The 24350-nt window shown below is 44.2% G+C and overlaps 2 protein-coding genes across 2 annotated transcripts in view; both read left to right on the top strand.

Annotated features, from left to right (window-relative positions):
* The window catches only part of Reep4 (receptor accessory protein 4), an 816909-nt gene that overhangs the window by 91027 nt on the left and 701532 nt on the right, over window positions 1–24350 (top strand). The window lies entirely within an intron of this gene.
* Window positions 10795–22031, top strand: LOC127230045 (tumor necrosis factor receptor superfamily member 10B). Its single transcript, XM_051195164.1, has 6 exons — window positions 10795–11035; window positions 12650–12758; window positions 13632–13828; window positions 14292–14392; window positions 19083–19158; window positions 20724–22031. The coding sequence occupies exons 1-6, from the start codon at window positions 10867–10869 to the stop codon at window positions 21068–21070; spliced, it is 999 nt and encodes a 332-aa protein (XP_051051121.1). The 5' UTR covers window positions 10795–10866; the 3' UTR covers window positions 21071–22031.

Genomic DNA, 24350 nt, shown 5'->3' with positions numbered 1-24350 from the left:
GTAAAACCAAATACTACTGTTCTAAAAAACAAACTAACAAAAAGTAACAATAAGACGGCTCCTAATGTCATTCTGATATATATATCAGGGTCTTACTCAGCCATCCTCAGTTTGTCCTTCAGCAATTGGGAACAAACACAGAGACCCACAATCAGACGTTGCGCAGAGAGTGAGAGACCTCAGAACACTCATGGGAAGTTCCCATCAATGTACCCCTTTGGGACTCAATGTACCCCTTGGAAGATGGGATGGAAACAGTATAAGAATCAGAGGGAACAGAGGACACCAAGTTAACAAGCCCCTCTGAATCAGCATGATTCAGAGCTCGTGTGAATTCAGAGTCTGAGGAAGCATGCACAGGGCCTGCACATGTCTGCAAAAGTCCTCTGTGTATATATTACGGCATCCAGTTTAGTGTTTTTTTATGGAACTCCTGAGTGTTCCAGTGAGTAGGTTTCTGAGTCTCAGGCTTTTTTCCTTCTCTTCCTTTGTGTTGTCCAACTTAGCTGTGATAGTTTTACTTTAATTGTTGTATTTAATTTTGTTATATGTTATTATTATCACTTAGAAGCCTGTTTCTGTTTTCTGATGAGAGTCAGGAAGGAGGTGGATCCAGAAGAAGAACTGGGACGAACAGAGGACTGGCAAACCACAATCAAGATGTATTATTGAGGGGGGAAAAACTATTTTCAATAAACGAACAGAGTAAGGGAAAAAGAAAGAAAAAACACATTCAGAAGTTATACACTTAAAATTAATAATTAAATCCCATCAATATGGGTCAGAGAAGAAACTATGTTGAAATTAGAAAACACTTAAACTGGAAGATAATAATGACCAGCAAGGAGGGAGGGGCTTCATAAAAACATAAGCACTTACCTTGGTAAAAAGGGAAAACTTAGGAGCCCAAGCAGTGACACACACCTGTAATCCCAGTGCTCGGAAGACTGAGACAGGAGGAGCTTCAAGTTCTAAGTTAGACTGGGCTCCGTAGCAAAGTCTTGCTGTAGGGTATATTAATGATCAAAGTTTTGATTTTAAAACTACACAAAAATGGAGTAAAATTATAAATAGAAGAAAAATAATGAGAATAACTATAAAATACAAAAGCCAATAACACTGATATAGATAGTATATTTACTGGAAAGAGTAAGAAAAGGGCTGGAGAGAAGGCCCAGCAGGTAAGAATACTGGCTGCTCTTCAGGAGTACCTGGGTTCGAGTTCCAGCACACACATGACAGCTCACAACCACCTGCAGTTCCAGGAGATCAGACGCCTCTTCTGGCCTCCTCAAGCACTGTATACATATGGTACATAGCAGTCAAAACACCTGTGCACATACAGTTAAAGGTTTTTAAAAAGTAAAAAGAGAAGAGCAAGACAATTTAGTAGTGCTTAGCAACGTCCATTAAAAAGAGAAAAAAAAAAAACCTCAAAAATTATAAAAATCCAAATTTTAGAGACTGATTATCACTATTATGACCAGTGTTCAAGGGCTTTACAAACTACTTTATATCATGATATTAGAGACCTGCTAAAGGAGACAAATGCCTTGAAAATGTCCACTAGCTAGACCAAAAGGGGGCTCTAGAGGTGCCTCAGCAGTTGAGAGCACTGGCTGCTCTTCCAGAGGACCCAGGTTCAATTCCCAGTACCCACATGACAGCTCACAAAGGTCTGTAACTCCAGCCCCAGGGGATTTGGCACCCTCATATAGACATACATACAGGCAAAACACCAATGCACATAAAATAAAAATAAACATAGTCTTTAAAAAGTGTTCTTCCATTAAAAAATAACATAAGAAATAGAAAGTATGGTGTCTGGTCAGCAGTTAAGAGCACTTGCTGTTCTTGTAGAGAACTCAGAATTGGTTTCCAGCACCCACAAGGCAGCTGCTCTCCAGTTCTAGGAAATCTAATGCTCTCTTAGGTATCCAAGTGTACCAGGCACACATGCAATTCACTTACATACATGGAGGCATTCACACATACATATAAAATAAGATTTATTTTAAAAAGAAAAGAAAAATATGAGTGATGCTACTGTCAAATACTGTCAATCATTTAAGAAAGATATATAACTATTCTTCTACAGTTTCCCCCAGAGATGAGTTTATTTTCTAAAGCCAGGATGATAATGACTCTGAATGGTACAAAGTCAGAGCAGAAAAAGAAACTGATGGGCTAATAGCCTTTGTCAATCCACACATGAAAATATTAACAAATCAATCCTAGAACTATGTAAAAAAAAAAAAAAAAAAAAAAAAAAAAGAAAGAAAGAAAAGAAAAGAAAAACAAAACCATGCCAAATGTGGTCTAAGAATTCAAACAAGATGTAATATCTGAAAGCCCTCAAGTTACTTCATAGCATGAAAGAGAAAAACCACAAGATCACCAACAGAGATACCAAAAAAAAAAAAAAAAAAAAAAAATCATCTGATATTCCAACTGCCATTAATAAGAATTCTTAGCAAACTAGGACTGGGAGTTTAATCTGAAGAGGGCATCTATTTAAACAAACAAATAAACAAACAAAACAAAACAAAAAAAACTACAACAGACTCCAAGAGATAATTCTGCCTCCAGGCCCATAACCGCAGTTCAAACCTTGGAACTCACATGATGGAAGTTGAAATCCCACTCTTGCGAATGATCCCCTACTATCGGCATGTGCATGTGATACATAACACTCAAATAAAAGAAATGTAATAAAAAATGTTAAAATGATCACAAACATCATTCCAAAAGACCCAGGAATCTCACTAGCCGGTATGTACTCAGATAATAATATAATATTTAATATTGATTTTTTTGATACTTTCCTTCTAAGGCTGAGAACAAGACAAGCATGTTAGCTTGTTTTTAACCATTTCCATTTAATGTTGCACTAAGAAGCAGTCCCAGCCAGGAGCCAGGGCAATTAAATTAGAACTATAATCAAAAGGCATTAAATATTGGAAAAGAAGAACTAAGATTCATTTTTTCTTTTTCTTTTCTTTTCTTTCTTTCTTTCTTTTTTTCTTGCTTATAGACGAAATGGTTGCCTACATACAGAACTCTACATAACCTATAATGAGGTCATAATATACAAATGTAACAAGATCATAGACTATCTAATCAGTGCATGAAGCTCAGTAATATACGTATGTAGATGTAGCAAGCCATTTCAAAGCAACAAAATAGGAATGAGCTCCACTAAAAATAACTTCCAAATGTGTAGTGGTGATTATGGAAGAGAAGGGTGGATTAGTGGTATTGTGGGGGAAAGGGTGTTTGCACACCAGCATTGGGTATGTAAGTAAATGTGTACAGTTAATGGGGAAATTGTGGAGAATGCACAAAATAAAAACTAGAACTCTTAAATGACCCAGAAATCTTACTCTCCGGTTCAGACTCAGATCATCAAAACTGCTGTTTAAAGGTAATTCTGCTTAGCGGGGTGGTGGAGTCACACACCCTTAATTCTAGCACTCGAGAGGCAGAGGCAGGCAGATCTCTGTGAGTTTGAGACCAGCGTGGTCTACAAAGAGCAAGTTCCAAGACAGCTTCCAAAGCCACAGAGAAACCCTGTCTTGAAAAACCAAATTAAAAAAAAAAATAAAAGGTAATTCTGCTTATGTCTAGCCTATAAAGAGAAGGAATTCTATCATTCATCAATACATAGATGGACCTGGAGGACACTGCTAATGAAATAACCCAGATACATAAAGAGTAGAAATATAGCATGGCCTATGGCAGTGGTTCTCAGCCCTCCTAATGCTGCAACCCTTTAATCCTCATGTTGTGGTGACTCCCAATCATAAAATTATTTTTGTTGCTATTGTTATAAATCCTAATGTAAGTCTCTGATATTTCTGATAGGTGATTCCTGTGAAAGGGTTGTTCAACCCCAAAAGGGTCAGACCCACAGGTTGAGAAGCATTGATACATGGTGTTGTATACAAAATCTCATCACCTCAGCTGGGCTTTGGTGGCACACGCCTTTAATTCCAGCACCTGTGAGGCAGAGGCAGGCAGATCTCTGAGTCTGAGGCCAACCTGGTCTACAGAGAGAGTTCCAGGACAGGCTCCAAAGCAATACAGAGAAACCCTGTCTTGAAAGACCAAAAACAAAACAAAAAAAATCTCACCACCTCAACTGTGACAATTTGACTTCCAGGGGTAATCAAGCAGTATAAGCAGTATGTACAATGTCGCTGTCTTGTGAATCTGGACTTGTGTTTCTGGCCAGCTCTGTCCTATTCCAAACACACCCCAACACACTACACTATACCATCTTCTTCCTCCTAGCTGTTCTCTGCACTGACTATCTCAAATGACTCAGTTGCAGGTGATGACTCAAGGCTATCTCCTAACCCTGGAGTACAGACCAAAGATACTTAGGAAAGGGTGTCATGATCTCACCAGCCCCTCAGGTGACTTCTACAGCCAACATCCAGTTTTCAAATATCTCCCATGATTTATCAGCCCTTCTCCATGACCTGGAAGGATCTGTGCTGAGAATACTCACCTGGAAGGTCAGTAGTGTACCATGTCTCCCCACAGCATTGTGAGCTGCTTCTTGTAATGCTGGCGTTATCTGAGCCAAACAGGGAGATACTGAGTGATTGGACAGAAAGCACATTCTCTCTCTCTCTCTCTCTCTCTCTCTCTCTCTCTCTCTCTCTCTCTCTGTCTCTCTCTCTCTGTCTCTCTCTTTTTCAGAGAAGGCCTCTCTATTATGTAGTTCTGGCTGTGTAAACCTGTACTCCTTACATGGCTGTCTTGGAACTCGCTAAGCAGACTGGGCTCTGGCCTCAGAGTCACAGAGATCCGCCTGCCTCTGCCACCCAAGTGCTAGGACTAAAGGTGTGCCACCACACCAGGCTCTAGAAGTTACAGTTTCTTAATAAACGAAATACTTTATATGGGTACCAAAAACCTTACTGAATTATCTCAGGCTTTAAGTAACACATTTCCTTGAAAAGTGGGCATTTCCTCCCTCCCTCCACCCAACACACACAAAATTTTGTTTGGAGTTGTGGTTTAAGAAGTGAACTGAGACAAATGTGAAGAAATTTGTTCAATGCTATACTGTACTAGAAATCTGAAGGCCGGTGGCAGATGGAAATCCTAACTCTCGTTATAATTTTTTTTTCAAGACGGTCTCACTACATAGCTCTGGCTGTCCTGAAACTCATTATGTAGACCAGGATAGCCTCAAACTCACAGAGATATGCCTGCCTCTGTCTCCTGAGTGCTGGGATTAAAGGCATCACTATGCCTGATATATAGATAAATATAGATAAATAGATAGATAGAGTGAAATTACCAAAATGCACAAATTAAGTTTCAGTGCACAATCAACTTTCAACACCCTGATGTAGGCAGATGAGGCCATTGTGTGTGTGTGTGTGTGTGTGTGTGTGTGTGTGTGTGTGTGTGTGTGTGGCTGTGTGGTTTTGAGACAGGGTTTCTCTATGTAGTGCTGGCTCTCATGGAACTCACTGTGTAGACCAGGCTGACTCAATCTCAAGAGCTCCACCTGCCTTTGCTTGTGCTGGAATTAAAATGCATTGCCATGGCCGGGCAACACCATCTATTTCATCATTTCCTGTTCTCAGATATGACCTGGGAGCATAAAGACTATAACAATGACAAACTCAAGAAGAGAAGAGGAGGAGGAAGAAAAAGAAGAGGAGGCAGAGAAAGAAAGAAGGAAGAGGAAGAAAAGATTGAACGGAGGAGGAAGGGGAGGAGGGAGACTCACTACAGCAGCCACCTTCTGAGTCAGCTCCTCCAGGGACACAAGCTGAAACGTCTTATAGCTGAGCGGTTGGACGCTGGGGGTGGGGGGGGTGGGAGGGCACACCCGCACACCCAGGTGTTCCTGCGACCAGTTCTGTGCTGTGTCTAGTGTGAGCAATTGAAGGTCTGCAGGCAGCGAGGGCCAGGTGTCCAGTGAACTTAGTCTTTCCTGGATGGCACAAATAGTGTTCTAAACGGTATAGAAACACAGATTTATCTTCTGTTACTAGGGTGACAATATTATTTGACATAATGCTAGTCAAAATATGAGGGGGTAGGCAGACTACTGAATATTATGAGTTTTTATATTCATGGACATATTCATGACTTGAAAACTATAATAAAAATGTTATGATTCTCAAAAAAAAAAAAAAAAAGTTGTTCAAGTTCAGTCCTTAGCCTATGCTCTCCGCGACTAGGCTCCCAGGTTTCAGGAAAGGGGTTGGATGTGTTACTTGGCTCCTCCCAGAATGGTTCCCGCCCTGAACTCCCTAGAAGTTTCTTTTCGGGAGAGCGCGCAGAAAGTGCCACCAAACACGGTGCCGCAGGACAGGAATCCATACAACCTTTCTGGGCTGAGGAAACATGTCTTCTTCGTGGATTTTGAGAAGCCGCAGTCTCCGGGATCAGCGCAACCCTAACTCCATGAAATCTCTGGGACCCAGCGCGCCCGCAGCCTCTGCGGCCTGGGCAGGACACACCCCAGGTCCCAGCCTTCTCCCGGGGTATAGACCTTGGCCTAGGGTCACGAACACCGGCAAGTTACAAGTTGTCTTCTTCTTTCTGCTACTGGTGAGCATCGTCGGGGAGAGAGGGCTGCCCGGGCAGAGCGCGCTACCCAGTACTGGAGTGCAAAAGTGCCCGGCATGCCAGCAGCGCACGTGCCCTGGGCTAGCGGGGTGGGGGTGGGGCTGAAGTGTGCAGGAACACCTCTGTGGAGCGGGGAGAACTCGACGCTGAAGGGTGGAAGGTTCGATGGCGGGGTAGGGGTGGGGAACCCGAAGATGGGGTAAGGCTGGGTGGGGTGGAAAGGTGGGCAGAGGACTCTAGACTGGGGAGGATATGACGAGGCCGGACTCCACTGGGGGTGGCGGGGGGAGGACCCAAAGGTCGAAGCAGAAAGGATCTGACGTTGGGTGTGAGGTTGGGCGGGGGGGGGGGGACCAAGATGGGGCGCAGAGGAGCGGGAAGGAAGGACCCAGTTACCAGGGCACTATACCTGGGACGAGGTGGCTGGTGGAGGAGGAAGGACCTGGTTAATCTGCTGGACCCCCGGGGCAGAGAGAAATTAGAAGTAGGGGTGCAGTGGGAGTCAGGGCGTGGGGTTGGTCCTGCCTAGCTGCTGGTGCGGCCTGACACCTGCCGCTCGCTCCCTTCCCAAGTTAGGAGAAGCCCTGCCAGGCATTAGCTGTAGCTATGAGAACAAGCAGGTTCATTTCCAGCGTCCCTTTCCACCACTGTCCCTTTGTTTATGGCTTTGTGGGCTCTACAATTCCTTGGGTTTGGAAAGAATAAAAAGGCCCCAACGAGGCCTAGAATCTGGCCTTTCCCTTCTGCCATCTGATTACTGAGGGGAATTCCAGTTGCTTTCTTTCTTTCTTTTTTTTTTTTTTTTTTTGTGAATTCCAGGTTCTTGGAGTTCATTGTTTCTAATTTCTAATAGTCAGAGAGACACACAAGTGTCTCCTTAGAGACACTTATTTTATATATATTCATATATAATTATATGTTACTATATATTCATTTTTGCCAGGCTGGTTGCAGTTTTCCACCTTTCATTTTAATACTTCACTGTTGAGGTGGAATAAGAATAAGTAGAATAAAAGTAGGAACTAAGACTAAGACATGTTCAGTTAGTGCGAGGCAGCCCTGCATAAGAACCATTGTTTCCATACTCTCTTGACTTTTAGCTACTTTTGGTACTACTTTTTTAGCTACTTGAAAACAAAACAAAGGAAGGAAGGAGACACAGACGCTGCCAGCATGGAGAGGTGGATGGAGGAGTGAGCAGTGTTTTATTTTAATGGGTACCCACTTTCAGTTTTGCAAGATGAAAAGAATTTTGGATTTTGTTTACATGACTATATGAGTGCACTTAGCACTACTGGCCTACATGTTTAAAAACGATAGAGATTATTTCAAATGATCTTAAAATGATTATAATTAAGATTTACCTAATGTACACCTAAAGTGTGGTAAATAAGGATCTTGGAAATGATAGACTGATGGATGTTATTTGGGGAGAAATCACTTACACCAGAAACAGATACCCCCCCCCCAGGTTCCCATCCCAAAGATGCCTCCGGATGTTCTCTTTCTCTGGCCAGGAAGTAAGAGATCTAGCTGGGGTCCAGGACCTCAGACCTAGTCCCCCTAGGTCATGCCAGCACCTGTCCCTATGCCCCAATGGGCATGGTCAGTGCAACAGGTATGGGCTGGGTGGATACCTCACTCACCACATATACCTGAATGCATTTTTACAAATCTCTGTGTGTGCACACTCAGTGAGTTCTTGTGGACGAAGTGCCATGGAATTGGTCTGGAGACCAGAGGACAGCCTCCAGTGTCAGCCCTCACCTACTTGTTTGAGACAGGATCTTTCTTGTTCACCCCTGAATATGCTGCAGGCTGTCCTATGAGCTAGAGAGAGGCATATGATTAAGTAGACCTGGAAAACAAGACAGAATATTAGAGAATGCATGTTATTTCTAGTTGAGAAAATGTAATTTTTATTTTAATGACTTTCCTCTAATTTTCTACTATGTGTATACAAACTTAATTTGTTTAAACAGGAAAGAATAAAAGAGAGGAGTAGTTCAGATTTCTGTGACTTGGGCAGCTGTAAGAAGCTAAGAAACACAATGTACTGGACAGCTTTAGAAGTGAGGGAGGGTCTAAGGTCCATGTTGTTTTAGAAGCTGGAGGAAAGGTTGAGATGGCCTTGTGATGGTGAGACCCAACAGCTACTTAAGGCAAGCCCTGCTTTGTTTCTTCAGAACTTCTTAAATACAGTGACAGCCGGCATAATCGGTGATCGCCCAGCTGACTCACGGACAGTAGAGCAGAGCCTATCCAAAGGAAACTGTTCACCAGGTACATTCTAGATTGATTGCCAGTCTTTGGCCCCAACTTTCCACCCCCAGCTCCCCATGTTCTTCCAGTCTTCCTGTCTTTTTAGTTCCAGTTTCCTTTCTGCCATAGATACTTATTGATCATCTTCTATACCTAAGGTCATGAAGATTTATCTCCATGTTTCCTATCAGTTTTGGTAGTTTCCATACTTCCATCAAGGTATTTTGAATTAATTCTATATGTTATTTTTTTATTTTACACAAAGCTATCAAGTTCCTTTTCCTTTCCTTTTTTCAGTTTTATTTTGGGAGGGAAGGGGTTGTGGGGGTGGGTGGGCGGATGGGAAGGAATGGGGAAATGAATGGGATCAAGATGTGTGATGTGAAAGACACATAGAATAAATAAAAAAGAAAGGAAGAAGAAGAAAGAGAAGCTGCTTCCTTTCCTTTTGGCCATGGCTTCAGCCTTCTTCTAGGGATGACTGGAACAGGCGGCAGGCGCTGAGAAGGCACAGTTCCCATGGAGGAGACTCTGTGCTGGAGCCACCTATCTTGAGGACAATTAATCTCTGCTGAGTGGTGCAGATACATGCAGAGAGCAGTGGTATCTTATATTCCTTTACTGCACAGACCCTGTCACTAGGAACACTGTCTACTTCTCCAATTAGTAGAGGACCAACCTCTCTCACCCTGATAGGGATGTAGGCCTAAGGTCCCAGAAGAGCTGGAAAGAGAATGGGTACCCAATCGCTTCATCTTGAATTGGCTTTCTATCATCTGCCTATATAGATTGTCTGTTTTACAAGTTACCTACTTTGTTAATGTGCCAAGGTTCATGATATTCTTTTCTAATCCTCTTTCTTTTTATTGAGGGAGAAGGGTCTTACTATTTAACCCTGGCTGTCCTGGAATGTGCTTATGTAGTAGACCAGCCTTGTTTTGAACTGTTTCTGCCTGGCTTACATAGTGAGTTCTAGGCTAGCTAGGGCTACACAGTGAGACCCACAACCCCAGAGAAGCTAAGAAATGAGGAGGACCCTAAGAAAAACATACATGGATCTCTGAGAAGGGTAAAGAGACAAGATCTCCTGAGTAAATTGGGAGTGGGGAAGGGGAGAGGGGAGGAGAACATGAGGGATCAGGAAGGTGGAGTTGGGGGAAGAACAGGGAAGGAGAGCAAGGAAAGGGATACCTTAATAAGGGAGCCATTATGGGCTTAATGAGAAATCTGGCACTAGGGAAATTCCCAGGAATCCACAAGGATGACCCCCAACTAAGACTCTAAGCAATAGTGGAGAGGATGCCTTAAATGCTATCATAGAGCCTTCATCCAGTAGCTGATGGAAATAGAAGCAGAGATTCACAGCTAAACACTGAGCCAAACTCCTGGAATCCAGTAGAGAGGGAGGAGTCATGAGCAAAGGGGTCAAGACAATGTTGGGGAAACCCACAAAAACAGCTGACCTGAGCAAGTGGGAGCTCAGGGACTCCAGACTGACAGCTGGGGAACCTGCATAGAACCAACCAGGTCCTCTGAATGTGGGTGTCAGTTGGGAGGCCTCTGGCAGTGTGTGAATTGGCTTTTTGGAGCCCATTCCCTATGGAGGAATACCTTGCTCAGCCTAGATACAGGGCAGAGGGCCTAGGTCCTGCCCCAAATGATAGGATAGACTTTGGTGATCCCCCATGGAAGGCCTCACCCTCTCTGAAGAGTGGATGGGAGGTGGGGTAGGAGGAGCGTGGGGGGAGTGAAAGGATGGGAGGGAGAGGGAACTGGGATTGGTATGTAAAATAAGATTGATTTTAATTTTTAAAAATTTAAATAATAATAAAAAAGAATTTTATTAAAAACATTTTAAAAGGAAGGAAGGAAGGAAGGGAGGAAGGAAGGAAGGAAGGAAGGAAAGAAAATGCTCCATAGTCATGCCCACAGCCTATCTGAGGAAGGCAATTCCTTAATTGCAATCCCCCTTCCCAGGTCTGTCTAACTAGGACACAGGTCTTCATGGTGGCTCTGGAAATCCTGACGTTTCCTTTACCATCTTTCTTTTCCTCCTCAGGCTACTATCTGCCAGATGAGAATGGTACTTGCAAGCCCTGTAGAGATGGCATAGACTTCACCAACTCTTTCAACAAGTGGCTTTCGTGCAAAATCTGCAGCGTCTGTAAGGAAGGTACAGAACAAAGGGACTCTCTCCCATAGGTAGGGTCTGGGGTGGTGGCACTCATAACTACTGTGGACTTGGAAACCTCAGTGCCAGCCCAATTTGATCTTTATCCCATCCTGTTCTCCACCTATCCTTAATTCAATGGCACAAAAATTAAAAGGCAAAGCTCCTGCTGAAGAATTAATTTGTGCTGTGTTTCAGGAATGATTGATGTAAGTTGAGAATGAGGTAGAAACTAATCTGTCTCTGTGGAGAGTGGGGCTTGGTACCTCCAGTTGCAGCCACAGGGCCTTCACCAACCACTGATTTATAACTCCGCACACTTGGTGAACAGGAAATGTCCTGGGCTCTACCGATCACATAACATAAGAGCTGGTCCTTGAAGGATAGATACAGGGTTCTGAGTGGAACAGGGAAGTCTCCAGCCAGAGTTCCATCATTGAGGAGTAAAGAGCCCTGCACATCTGGAACAGGGCATTAATTCCATTCTGGGTCTAGCGTGAGTCTCCTCAATTCTGCAATGGATTTGATACCCAGTAGCAAATCTTGAGTGACCACAGATAGTAGCCTGCTTTGCATTTTCTAGATATTGAAATCAGAAGGGTGGGTCATGGGATGTAACACCAGTTTAGAAAGGAAAAGAGCCAGTGAGAGTCTCCCCACTACCCCTGTGGTCAGTCTCCAGCTACTGGTGACATGCTATGTTCTGAGCTTACCCTGAGGATCCATCAGCTTTCTTCTTAGTATTGACTGCCTTCTAGTCCTGTGAGACCAGAGGCCATTCCTTCTTGAACCTTCCACAGAAACTTCAGCATGCATTCATCTTTCCTATTGTGAGCCTGCTAAAGTGTTAGGTCATAGATTATTGTTTTAGTTTCTTTTTCTGTTGCTAAGATGAAAGCTCTAACAAAAACAAGTTAAGGGAGAAAGAGTTGAACTGGCTCACCGTTCAAGGGTACCGTCCATCGTTGCAGGGAAGTCAAGGTGGGCAGGAGCTTGAAGCGGCTGCTCAACTCCCGTTTTCAGAGAGTAATAGATGTGTGTGCTCAGCTCACTTTCTCCTTAGGCAGTTCAGGAAACTAGTCTAAGAATGGTGCCACCCAGGGTGTATGTGTCTGAGTATTCCCACCCAATTAGCTTAATCAAGATAATCCTCACAGACAAGCCCAGAGGTCTGTCTCTGATGATCCCAGATCTTATCAAGGTAACAATTGAGATTAGCCATCATAGTAACAAAGAAAGGAATGGCTTGAGTGGGTTCAGGCTCAGCTCCCAGCTGGCTCTGGGCTCAGCTCTTCTTGTTTTAGGCTCTGATCTCTTGGTAGGTGTGAGTTCTCAGTCCCTGCTTCCTAATGCTCCTCCTGTTTCCAGGAGCTTGAAGCCCATCCTCTGCACACCCCTTGCTCCCCAAAAATCTGATTCATGAGGTCATAAACTGTGTTCCTTACTGAGTACTCACAGCTGTTTGTGGGAGCTGTCGTCTGCACACTCCAGCTGTGGTGTTAATAGAAATTGGTCCTCATTGCTTCCTACGTTCAGTTGAACTGTAGCAGAAGGAACTGTGTCATAAGGAAGTGTTACCACGATAACCAGGAAAACCCCTCCCTCAAACTCTTACAGATAAAGATGAAAAAAACAGATGCATCACCACCAGAGACACAGAGTGTCAGTGCAAACCCGAGAGCTTTGAAGATGAAAACTCACCTGAGTTCTGCCAGAAATGCTCTGAGTATGAAACGGGGCCCTGGAAAGTCTGCAAGCCCAGGGAAATTCCAGAAGACCCAAGCTTCCTTGTGCTCTTTTTTTTCCCCTCCAAATCCCTGGAGTTCCCACCATACAGGATATCCCTAAACATTTGGGGTCCTCTGAGCCTGCTATGGTCTCTCCACATCCCTGCCCCCGACCAATCCCTTCATGGGTTTCCCCACCCACTCTTTTCCCTTGGCCAGGTACTTTGTCCTCTATCCACAGAATGTAGCATGAGAATGAGCAGCATATAGCCCGGTTTGTGTTTACATCACCTCAGAAGTCTTGTGCAGGCAGAAGCCTACAAAGATAAAAGCGCTGCAAGCCCGCAAAAGTCATAATGGCTGTGTGTGCGTGGCTCCCTCAGGGGCTCTCACAGGCACCTCAGCCAGTCTCACCCTAGGGCCCTGTCCCCTCAACACCACATGTCTCAACTTCAGGAGTTTGAGGGAAAATAGTTCATTTACTCTTCCCTGACCACCTGGTGTTTGCTACGATTGGTAAAAGAGTCTGCTTATTAAAGGTTGACCCTTAAGGGGACATGGCTCAGTGGTGACCACAGAGGCTGCTGTCCTTCTCTTTCCTAACTTAGGCTCTCCCAGTGGCCCAAGGCTGCTCAGCACACACCCTGCAGAAAAGGTAGAAAGGCTGCCACCATGCCTACAGAGAGTTCCCCAAAGGCTGCACTGTGTGTGCCCAGATGTAGGGACAAATTTGGAGTCTAGACACAAGAAGCCTGTTCTTCCTTTCATACCATCTCAGGGACATTGGGCAGAGTGGGTGAACTCCCCTTTCACCACATCTGGCAAGCAGACTTCTCCCAAAATCTTATCATCTGTTCCTTGTGTGTGCCCAGATGTACCAACGAAGAAGATGAAGTGACTCCCTGTACCCCGAAGACTGACCGGAAGTGTGTCCCCAAAGGCTCTAAATTAAGCCTCATCATAGTGATCCTAGTGGCCCTGGCGGTGGTGTTGATTGCTGTATATTTGGTTGGTTGGAAGACTGGGTTGTGGAGGCGAGTCTTGCAGTATATGAAAGGAGCCTATCCACGTGAGTGTTGGCTGAGGGTGGGTCCCTTGAACACCGAATCTTAATCTTCAAAATTGCCCTCTCTGTGGCCCAAACCCCAGTGTCCTTGAAGCCTAGCTCCCTCTCTTGCTCCTGCAACTGACATACCATCTCCAAGTTCCCCCAGACCACAGAAGTCCAGAATCTCACCAGTTCCCTCACTACACCAAGTCTGAGAGAGTAGGGTGTGGTCAGGGCAAAGAGTCATCAACTGAGGATAAAAGTCAGGGCAGGAGAGGGCGGGGCACAGCTCTGGTTATAGCAGAACCAGACAGAGATTTCATGTGTGTTATTTTCATTCAGTTTCTCCCCAGCTGCCTGAGGGGTAGCCCCAAGCAAGAATGACCCCTCCTTATCCAGTGTTGGAGCCTCTAGCTCCTTCTTCTTAGATAGAAAAGGGCTGATGAGACCCCCAGCCACTTGCTAGGTGGATCTCCTCTTCTAGGCCGTGAACGGGACTGTGAACATGAACAGGACTCTGATCATTCGAGAAATCTTCTGAGAGAAGAGACATCCAACGTGGGAAACGACTCTCAATACAGCATGGTCAGTCCTGCAGTAAAGGTCCCAGAAGTTGTAGCTATACTACAGATCATAGCTCCTTTTAATTTGCATTTTAAAATTTTATGTGTATGAGTGTTTTGTCTACATGTATGTCTGTGCATCATATGCATGTCTGGTGACCTTGGAGGCCAGAAGAAGACATTGGATCTTCTGGAACTGGAGCTTACAGCTAGTTGTGAGCCACCATATGGGTTCTGGGAATCAAACCCAGGTCCTCTGGAAGAGCTGCCAATGCTCTTGACCACTGAGCCATCCCTCCAACCCTGAGAAGCAGGGCATAGGAGGAGCTGCACAGCCCAGGGAGGAGGTCACATCTGCACCTGTCCTGGGTTGCTGTCCTGGCTCACTGAAGTGATTGGAGCTCTGGGTCTACTCTCCATCAAGTGGTCATTTCGAGGACGTGTTGCAGCTCTGCCCTTTCTGCCCAGCTCCTGTGGGTGGAGTCAGGTGAGAGTAGTGACCCCCCCCCCACACACACAGTGCCAGCAGGAGAGCATGGATATGTGAGCTAGGGTAACAACCCTGAGATGAGTGAGACCCTGCAGGGGCCCTGGCTATGGACTCCTGAGTGACCTCTTCACCTTCTCAAAGTCATTTCCACACACTTGTATCAGTCAGGAGGATCTGAAATTCAGGGTGATATCTGTCGGAAAGCATCAGCGGTCTGGCACGTATGTGGCTTTGTCTCAAACATTTTTGCATGTCGTTATCCTAATGTCATTACAAATGTCATTTGTAAGAAAAAAATGCCCCCTACATAAGTATTTTTTTTCTCTCACATGGGTAATAGAGTTCTAATTTCTTGTATTGCATATATGTGCTCATGTGAATATATACATGTATGTCTGCATCAGAATGTGGAGGCCAGAGGTTTGTCAAATGTTTTCCTCACTTCTCTTCTTCGTTTTACTGTCTTCTAAGGCAGGATCTCTGGCTGGGCCTGCAAATGTCAGGGGTTCACCTGTCCCCACCTTCCTGATGCTTGCATTAAAGAACAAGCAGCCATGCCCATCTTCCCCCAGCCCCCGACTTTTTTATTTTATGTTATCTGTAGGAGTGCTTTGCCTGAATGTATGTATGTGCACCATGTGTGTTTCTGGAGCCTGATGAGGTCATAAGAGGGTGCCCAATCATCTGGAACTGGAGTTACTTAGCCTCTATGTCTGGCTTTTATGTAGTATTAGGCATCTGGACTCAGGCCTTCATACTTCTGTGACAATCACCTTACTGACCGAGCCATCTCCCCAGCCCCTTGTTCTTAATTCTTGTCCTTTAACTTGTTCTGATATTTCATTTTTAACTGTTAAAATCAGCCTATGTATTTACTTCTCGTCACTCATAGCCTCCCTAAACCTTTACCCCAACGTAAGATGAGTCTTTGACTTCTTGGGGAGATTTTTTCCCACTGATTCCATTTTTGCATATTTCTGTGTCATCTAGATGGATTTTTATTTTGTGATTCGCTGTTCCTAGTCACCATGTCGTTCTTTCAATTCCATTTAAATATTGAGTCCCCCTTACCAGCTTCCCTGGCTCCTCCTCACTCACAAGTCAAACGTCCATCTTGACAGTTACTTCCTTTCACTTTTGTAACTATGCCTAGTTTTTACTTTATAAAGAGAAAGGGAAATAAGATTTGTTAATTGGTTTTTTTGTTTTGTTTTGTCGGGGTTTTTTCGTTTGTTTGTTTGTTTTGTTTTGTTTTGTTTTGATTTTTCGAGACAGGGTTTCTCTGTATTGCTGTGGAGCCTGTCCTGGACCTAGCTCCATAGACCAGGCATTAAAGGCGATTGCCACCAATGCCCAGTGGAGTTTTTTGTTTTTGTTTTTTTGAGACAGGGTTTCTCTGTGTAGCTTTGTAGATCAGGTTGGCATCAAACTCAGAGATCCACCTGCCTCTGCCTCTCAAGTGCTGGGATTAAAGACGTGTGTCACCATTGCCCAGCTGAGAAAGGGAAATAAATTTAAAAACAGTCAAGAGCTCCTCAGTTTAACTTACAGAATGCAAACAGTGCAGAAAGGGGCCTGTGAGTGTTAAGAGGGCTGCAGCTCATCCCCTCCTGAGAGGCGAGGGTAATTTCAGTCTCTTGGGATCTTTTCTTTAAACATTTATGCAGTATCAAAATCATTTACATGTAAGCCTCACAGACATAGATACAATACTTGGTTGCACATTAGTTTTCTAGTATATTAAAATAAGCAGATATTTACTTTTTCAAAACTTGTCAATTTACCCAGATACAATTTAGAATTCATAAGTTTTTTTTCCCATGCCTCAAATAATAATTGGAATTTTTATTGAATTTGTCTTAAATATTAAAGGGGGGACATGAGGAAGATTGTTCAGTGGCTAAAAGAACTTGCTGTAAAAGCCTGATGGCCTGAGTTTGACCATTAGAATCCACAAAAAGCCAGATGTGGCAGTTCAGATCTCTAATCTCATCACTCATACAGTGAGATTAGAGGTAGAGAAGGGAGACAGGAGAAGCCTGGAACCTGTGGGCTAGCTATCCTGGAATAGGCAATATAGCAGAAACAAGACACATTTCCCTCAATAAGGTGGAAGGCGAGAAAGGCTTTCAGACATTGTTCTCTGGCTTCTAAGTGCACACCATGGCACACAGGCGCCTGCACACTCACACGCACACACAGTAGTTTTTTAAATTAAATATAAAAACTAGTCTGGTAGGTATTGAAATCTTCTCAATACTCAATTTTTAAAAGATTTATTTTATGTGTTTATGCACACACAGGTGCCCACAGAAGCCAAAATGAGGGCATAGGATCTCCTGGAGCTGGAGTTACAGGCCTGTGTGAGGTGCCTAATATAGGGATTGAGATCTGAACTCTGGTTCTCTGCCAGGGTAGTAAGTGCTCTTAACTGCTGAGCCATCTCTTCAGCGCAATATTCAATATATTTTTCTTGCCACAGGAAGCAACATATTAAGACGACTTTTTGAATAGCTAAGTTTTGTGTTTTTCTAGAGACATGTGATCCTATTGACAACACTGTATTTTGTGTGTTTGTTTTGTCACCCTTATAAGTTGGGTCTTTGTCTTAATGTCTTTTCCTGTTGTTGTGATGAGTGACCCTGAGGGAAAAAACTTAGGGGAGAAAGTGTCTACTTTAGTTCACAGTTCCGGGTTACAGTCCGCCATAGCCGGAAGTCTTAGCAGCACAGTTCCGGGTTACAGTCTACCATAACCGGAAGTCTTAGCAGCAGAAGCTTGAGAGAACTAGCCTCATTCCATCCACAGCAAAGAGAGCAGTAAATGAATACTTCTCACTCAGCTCTCTTCTCTTTTCATCCAGCTCACAGCCCCGCCCATGAAATGGTTCCGCTCTCATGCAGGATGGGACTTCTCATCTCAGTTAACCAAAGTGAGAAAAGACCTCATGGGTGTCCCCACAGGCCAACTCGGTTTAGATAATTCCTCATGAAGATTCCTCCCTGGGGACTCTCGATTGTGTCGCATTGCCTCAAATAGCCATCACAATCCTCTTAGTCCTATTTTTTTATTTACTGTTTCTGCCATGTTTTAAAACATCGCTTCGGTATTTAAGCATAGAGACACCTAAAACAATGACTTTTCCTGCTCCCTGCTAAGAATCCTATCTCTTGATTTGTTTGTCTGCTTATTGTTTTTACTCCCTTTCACTGTGTAGCTAGAACTGTCAGAAAAGAGCTGGACAGTGACTAGAGAATAGGGGTGTGGCTTGGAGTGGAGACCTTGCATCCCATGTAGAGCTTTCTGAGTGTGAATCCTAGCACCACAAAACAAAACAAAACCCAATGGTTAGAGAAAGGGAAACATTATGGTCTTAGTTTGACCTATTGATTTCCAACGTGTTACATTGTGAATGACACTGGCTGTTTTATGAACATTTCCTTTATTATTAATGTTTCTGAAGAACCAGCCTGCTTCCATTTTTTAAAAGATTTTATTTATTTATTATGTATATAGTGTATGTATGCTTGTAGGCAAGAAGAGGGCACCAGATCTCATTGCAGATGCTTGTGAGCCACCATGTAGTTGGTGGGAATTGAACTCAGGTCCTCTGGAAGAGCAGTTAGTGGTCTTAGCTTCTGAGCCATCTCTCCAGCCCACTACCTCCATCTTAAAAGCCATCTTATAGTAAATACAAACCCTCTTCTGGCCTCCACAGCTCCCTCTCTCATACACAGACATACAGTCACATACACACACACATACATTTCAAACCTTTTAAATGGTCAAATTTCATATTCACTTGTACCAAATACCTTCCCAGCCCCCATGCTATTAATGTTTTCATTTCCATACTTAGACAGTTGATGTGTGAGTTGTTATTATTGATTAAAACACCTTTAAAGCCTTGAAACAAATCTTGACCTTGGATTTTGCAAACTCTCTCTTCTGCAGTCTCCAACTGAGTATTGTAAGGAGCCTGGGGCAGAGAGGTTGGTAAGAAGGGGAACCCTGGAGTAAAGAGGACTATTCAGTCTTAACTGAGGCTTATAAGGTTGTACACCTGTCACAGAACACTTGAAGTGAGCATTTCACCCTTAAGAGCCTTCAAGCAAATGAGGCAGGAAGTTCACCTAGACTTAACCTAAGTCTGGTAATTAGGAACAAGCCTGGACCCCAGGTCTCCTGACTCTGACCATGTGTCTCTGCCATTTGTTTACAGGAACCTGAGGTAGCTGATAGTTCTCCAGTGGGAAGGAAGCTGCTGGTTCCAGCAAATGGAAATGACTCAGTTGGTGGTGAGTGTTTTGATGAGGCAATAATAGCACAGAAGGCTGGGAGAGTAGGAAAAGTATTCCAACTGGCATTCCCATGGCAGATAGTGCTCTGCTGAGACAACTAATGATGGGTGAAATGCCTACACTATTGTCACTGGACTTAGGAACCATAAATCCCCTCTTCTCCCTTCTGTCTCCATTGGTTAGAATCTGTCTGTCCTTCCACTCTCCCACCATCCCTCCTTTCTTCCTTGTAGTCCCCATCGCCACCTCCGTCAGGGTCTCCAGAATGGTGCACTGGCCTGTTAATACCCATGAGCCGTAGACTAGAAGCTCCTGACATGGCCACACTTAGTTTGGTGAGCTATACTATAAATCACAAACGTGACTTCTGACATGTCATACAAAATGGATGGAAGCCATCTCATGAATAATGTTTCAGATGTAAACTACTTGAGTTGATGACTTTCACTTGTACTGAGTTGAATCAAATGGCACTTGCTTTCGTTCGTAGTAGTTTTACATGGATTCTGGGGACAGAACTTAGGTTCTTTACAAAAGCAGTATGTAGTTTTATTCACTGGGTTCTCTCTCCAACCCCCACACTCAGTACTGTAATGCTTGGGATTGAACCCAGGGTTTTGAGTATACTGGGTAAATACTCTACCAGTTAAGCTACACCTCTAACCCTCCTTTCATTGGGTAAGTAAGGCTGTTAGAACCTGTCCTTGGGACTCCTGGGACTCCTATCCCTGCTCCTTCTGTTTCTGCGGATGGAGGGTGACACATTTCATACATACCTTATGTACGTAATCATAACTGCATAAGTGACTTTCCATTACTTAGCTACAGGTTCAGGGTTTCAATTCCTTTTCCAATATCTAGTGGCAGCGATGGGAGGGAGGCCAGCTGGCATGGAAAGGTCTTCCACCTCTCTCCTCCTGAGTTCTTTCTGCAGAGGCAGAGAAGGCTGCCCTGTACCCCATTCACCATGAATACAGCCTAAACAGCCTCCTTTCCATGAGATACTGTGCACCCATCCCCCCATTCCCTCTGTGGCTCATACCACATGCTACTCCCCTTCTACACACACGTGTACACACACACACACACAATGTATGCATGTATGCACTTCCTCTCACTGGGCCAACAACCCTCTTGCAGAACAGGATTCTTTTTTTAAAAGTATGCTAAAAAAAAAAAAACTTAAAAATGTACTTTGTTTATATGGGTGTTTTGCCTGCGTGTACGTCTGTAAATCACTTGTGTGCCTAGTGCCTTACAGAGGCTAGAAGACTTGCAGATTTCCTGAGACTATAGCTACAGATGTTTGTGAGCCACCATGTGGGTGTTGGGAATCAAACCCAGGACCTTTGGTAGAGAAGCCAGTTCTCTTAACTGCTGAGCCATGTCTCCAGCCCCCAGATTCTTGGTTGGTTTAGGGTATGGTGAGGCCCCAACAGCATTCATGGAGTGGCAAGGGGATGTATTAGGTTCAACCCTTGCCTTCTAGATCTGGTTTACAATCCTCCACCCTTTGTGATAGGCTTGCAACTTACCTGTCCCCAATGTTTTCTGACACTCAGCCCTGAAGCTAATCTTCAATCAGTGTTCGAATATTGTGCCCTTTAAATCCTGGGACAGCCTCATGCGGCAGATGGGCCTCACAGACAATGACATTCAAATGGTCAGAGCTGTGACACAGGTTCCTGAAGATACCTTATACCAGATGCTGTTGAAATGGCTCAACCAAACAGGCCGGAGTGCCTCCATCAACAATCTCCTGGATGCCTTGGAAGCCATAGGAGAAAGGTATGCCCGGGACACAATTGAAGACCACGCAGTGAAAACTGGAGAGTTCATTTATCAAAAGACTACAGCAGAGCCAGTTATGATGACACACATCTGTGATACCAGCACTGAGGAGACATAGGCAGGAGCATCTCTTGTGAGGTTCAAGGCCAGGTGAACTCAGAACAGCAAGGACTATGTAGAGACCTGTATGAAAAGCTGCAGCAGACCCTTCAGTGTCATTAGAATTAATTTTATCTTTCTGTATTTATTGTTTAGTATTATTGTATTGTTGTACCTTGTGAACACTAGGCAAGCACTCAGACACTTAAATGCATCTCCAGCATCCTGGTTTGCATTTGTTCCTGTCTTGAACTTTTAACTCCCAGGTGTCCAGATTTCTCATTTCCTCGAGTAAGTTTGCTGGCTTGGACACATAGGGAACATAAAAAAGCATTATTTGTAGTAACGCATCTCCTGCCCTCTTCTGGGGAATTAGCAGCATCCTGACTCCAAGTGCCTCTGGGATCTCAAAGAGGCAACTACTGTTTTGTTCTATGGTCTGGATTTTCCTTTTTATGTGTACTTATCTGTCTATGTGTGGATAACTGTATCTTTTAAGCTTTACACCTTTATATTTCTGTTTGTTTTTGTCTTGTTCTGGGTACTAAATGAAGGTCATAGTGTAAGACCCTCAGAATGAGGAGTCTTCCAGGTTTGGTCGATACCCCAAGAACTCAATGTCCAGTCCAGTTGCTGCAAAACGCAAGAGGCTTTAATGAACAGGAAACGTTTGTGCAAACAGGCTCCTCCAGCACGCAGGCTAGAGAGAAGCCCCCTCCCCTGGGCCCAGGTGTTTTTAAAGGCAAACCCACAAGCTTAGGGAGGGGGGTAGGACCCTCTGTCCATTGAGTACGTGACCCTTGGAGGCCGGATGGTCTCGCTATTAGGGTCAGCAGACCTTAGGGCTTCAGGTGTGCTAATTAATCTTGTCTGGGCAAACCAGAGTTACAGCTATCTCTTGACCCTATTTACCACCTGTTGACTCAGGAAAGGAGGGGCAGTGTGAATTCTTCTTATCTCAGGGCCTTGTGAGAGGAAGCTAGCAAATTCCAAGGAACAGATATTGGTTTCTAGGTTAGTCCATCATTAACATTACTTTTTAGGTCTTTCAATAGTTCATGTTGAGCAAGTTCTTTGCAACTGAGCTAAAACCCAGTTTATTAGTCACTGAGTTTAATACTTTATAAGTATATATAAATGCATGTTTACAGGTAGGAGATGTATCCACATTGATGGACATAGCTGGTCCATAATCTGACGTTTGTGATAGATAATCTTGATCAGATAGAGAGGTGCTGGGCCAGAGTGATGGCTCAGCAGATAAAGGTGCTTACCACCACGCCTGATGACCCAAGTTCTATTCCCATAAACCACATACTGGAAGGTGGGAACAGATTCCTACAAGTTGTCTACTGGCCTCTGATGTGGCATGAGCATACACACATACACACACACACACACACACACATTTCTACAAGTTGTGTACTGGCCTCTGATGTGGCATGAGCACACACACACATTTTTAAAATCCAAATTGAGAGGTGTGTTCTAGGCATGCAAGCCAATGTCGTGAGTTCTCTTTTATAATGATATACTGTTGGTTCCTATTTGGACTTCTCGTCTGTATCTGGGGTGAGGAAATGGTAGATAGGTTAGGCTAGAGGTGCCCAATAAGCTCGTGTGCATTTCGTGTTAGAGACTTCCTGGGACCAACGAAAGAGGGCACAGAGACTTGCCCCTCATGTCTGCATGCTGTCAGGGATGGTACATATGAATGTGAAATACTAGTAGCTCATGAATTCTCGGTTCTAGTGAATCTAGCCCTGGGCCATGCTGGGGCACAGAAATCCATGTTTGAGGACCATGCCCTCAATAAACACTGAATGTCAGTTCTTTGGATTTTGGTTTTGAGTCTGGGCCTTCACTATGAATCCCAGACTGCCCTCACTCACAATCATCCTGCCTCAGCCTCCTTAAAGCTGGATGTGTGCATCACCATATCCATAAATATTTTTAAAATACTGTGATAGGGATTTCTGGAGAGCTGGAACATTCAGGTTTTTGTCCTGAATGAATTTCTATTTTGTTTTTAAAAAACTGATTTGTTTTCAAGATAGACTCTAAATATGCATGTAGCCTTAGCTGACCTTGAACTCACTTATGCAGACCAGGATGGCCTCAATTCAGAGGTCTGCCTGCAGCTGCCTACCAAGTTCTGGGGATTAAATGGATATGCCACCATACCTGGCCTCCATCTAATTTTGTGACTTTTATATTTTGTTTTTTAATTTTTATTTTATGAGTGTTTTGCCTGCATATATGTACATGATATGCTGGTGTTCACGTAGGTCAGACAGCAGCATCTGATCACTTTGAACTGGAGTTACAGAAGGTTGTGAACCACTATGTGGCTGCTTGGAACTGAGCCCAGGTCTTCTGGAAGAACAAATGTTCCAAACCACTGAACAATCTTCTTAAGTCCTCATTATTTCTGCCCTCCTTCTGCCAAAAGGTTCTCCAACAGATTCTAGCCACACAGCAGGACAGGAGGTGGCTGTTTCCAGGTGTTCTATAGTGTCTTGTTGTTGTGGCATCTGTTTAGCTTCAGGAGGGAGACCCCCAGCTGAGTATTCTCCTGATCAGTGTTAGTTATGTTACTCTGAGTGTAAGCGTTGTACCTACATGCAGATGTTGGAGTTGAACATCAGGGTTTGCTGGGCTCTGTACCCAGCCCCCAACAATAGGAGTGTGTTTCACCCTCACATTTGATGTCCTTTCTTGCCTGCCCTTGGAAACATGTTGGTAACAAAAAATAAAACAAGGCATGCCAGTAGGTACAAAATACTCAATGTATTATGAATTCATGACCAAATTAAATATGAAACCTTATATAAAAAGGTGTGGGGATTTTTTGTTGTTGTTTGTTTGTGCCCCCATCCTCCAAAACAACACTGAGTGACATAGTCCAGGGTAGCATGTTCTTGTGTCACTGCCCCCCATTGGGGGAGGGGCTTTTATGCCACAGGCTTGTCCCACACTAGAGTGTCTCCTGCTTCTGTCTCCCTGGAATCCAGAGCACCCATATACTGAGGGGCTGCAATTGCACCCCCTTCCTGGCTCACTCAGCCCCCCCTGGGTGGTCCTACTAGACTGTAGGGTTCTACCTGGTGCATACTGGCTCTGACAGCTGTGGGGGTGGGGGTGGGTCCCTGAGGGGTGAACTGGCCTGGCCTGGTCTTCCTTGGGCTTTCCACCAACTCCTCAAAGCTTCACTTTCTCCCACTGGCCTGTCCATCACTGTCCACCAGTGATACTCAGGCTGCTTGACTGAGACCCAGATCCCCTTGTTCTTTATGGCT

This window comes from Phodopus roborovskii, unplaced genomic scaffold (assembly GCF_943737965.1).
Source record: "Phodopus roborovskii unplaced genomic scaffold, PHOROB, whole genome shotgun sequence".
Taxonomy (NCBI): Eukaryota; Metazoa; Chordata; class Mammalia; order Rodentia; family Cricetidae; genus Phodopus; species Phodopus roborovskii.
The sequence above is the reverse complement of the archived record's forward strand: the minus strand, read 5'-3'. Positions and strand labels throughout refer to the sequence as shown.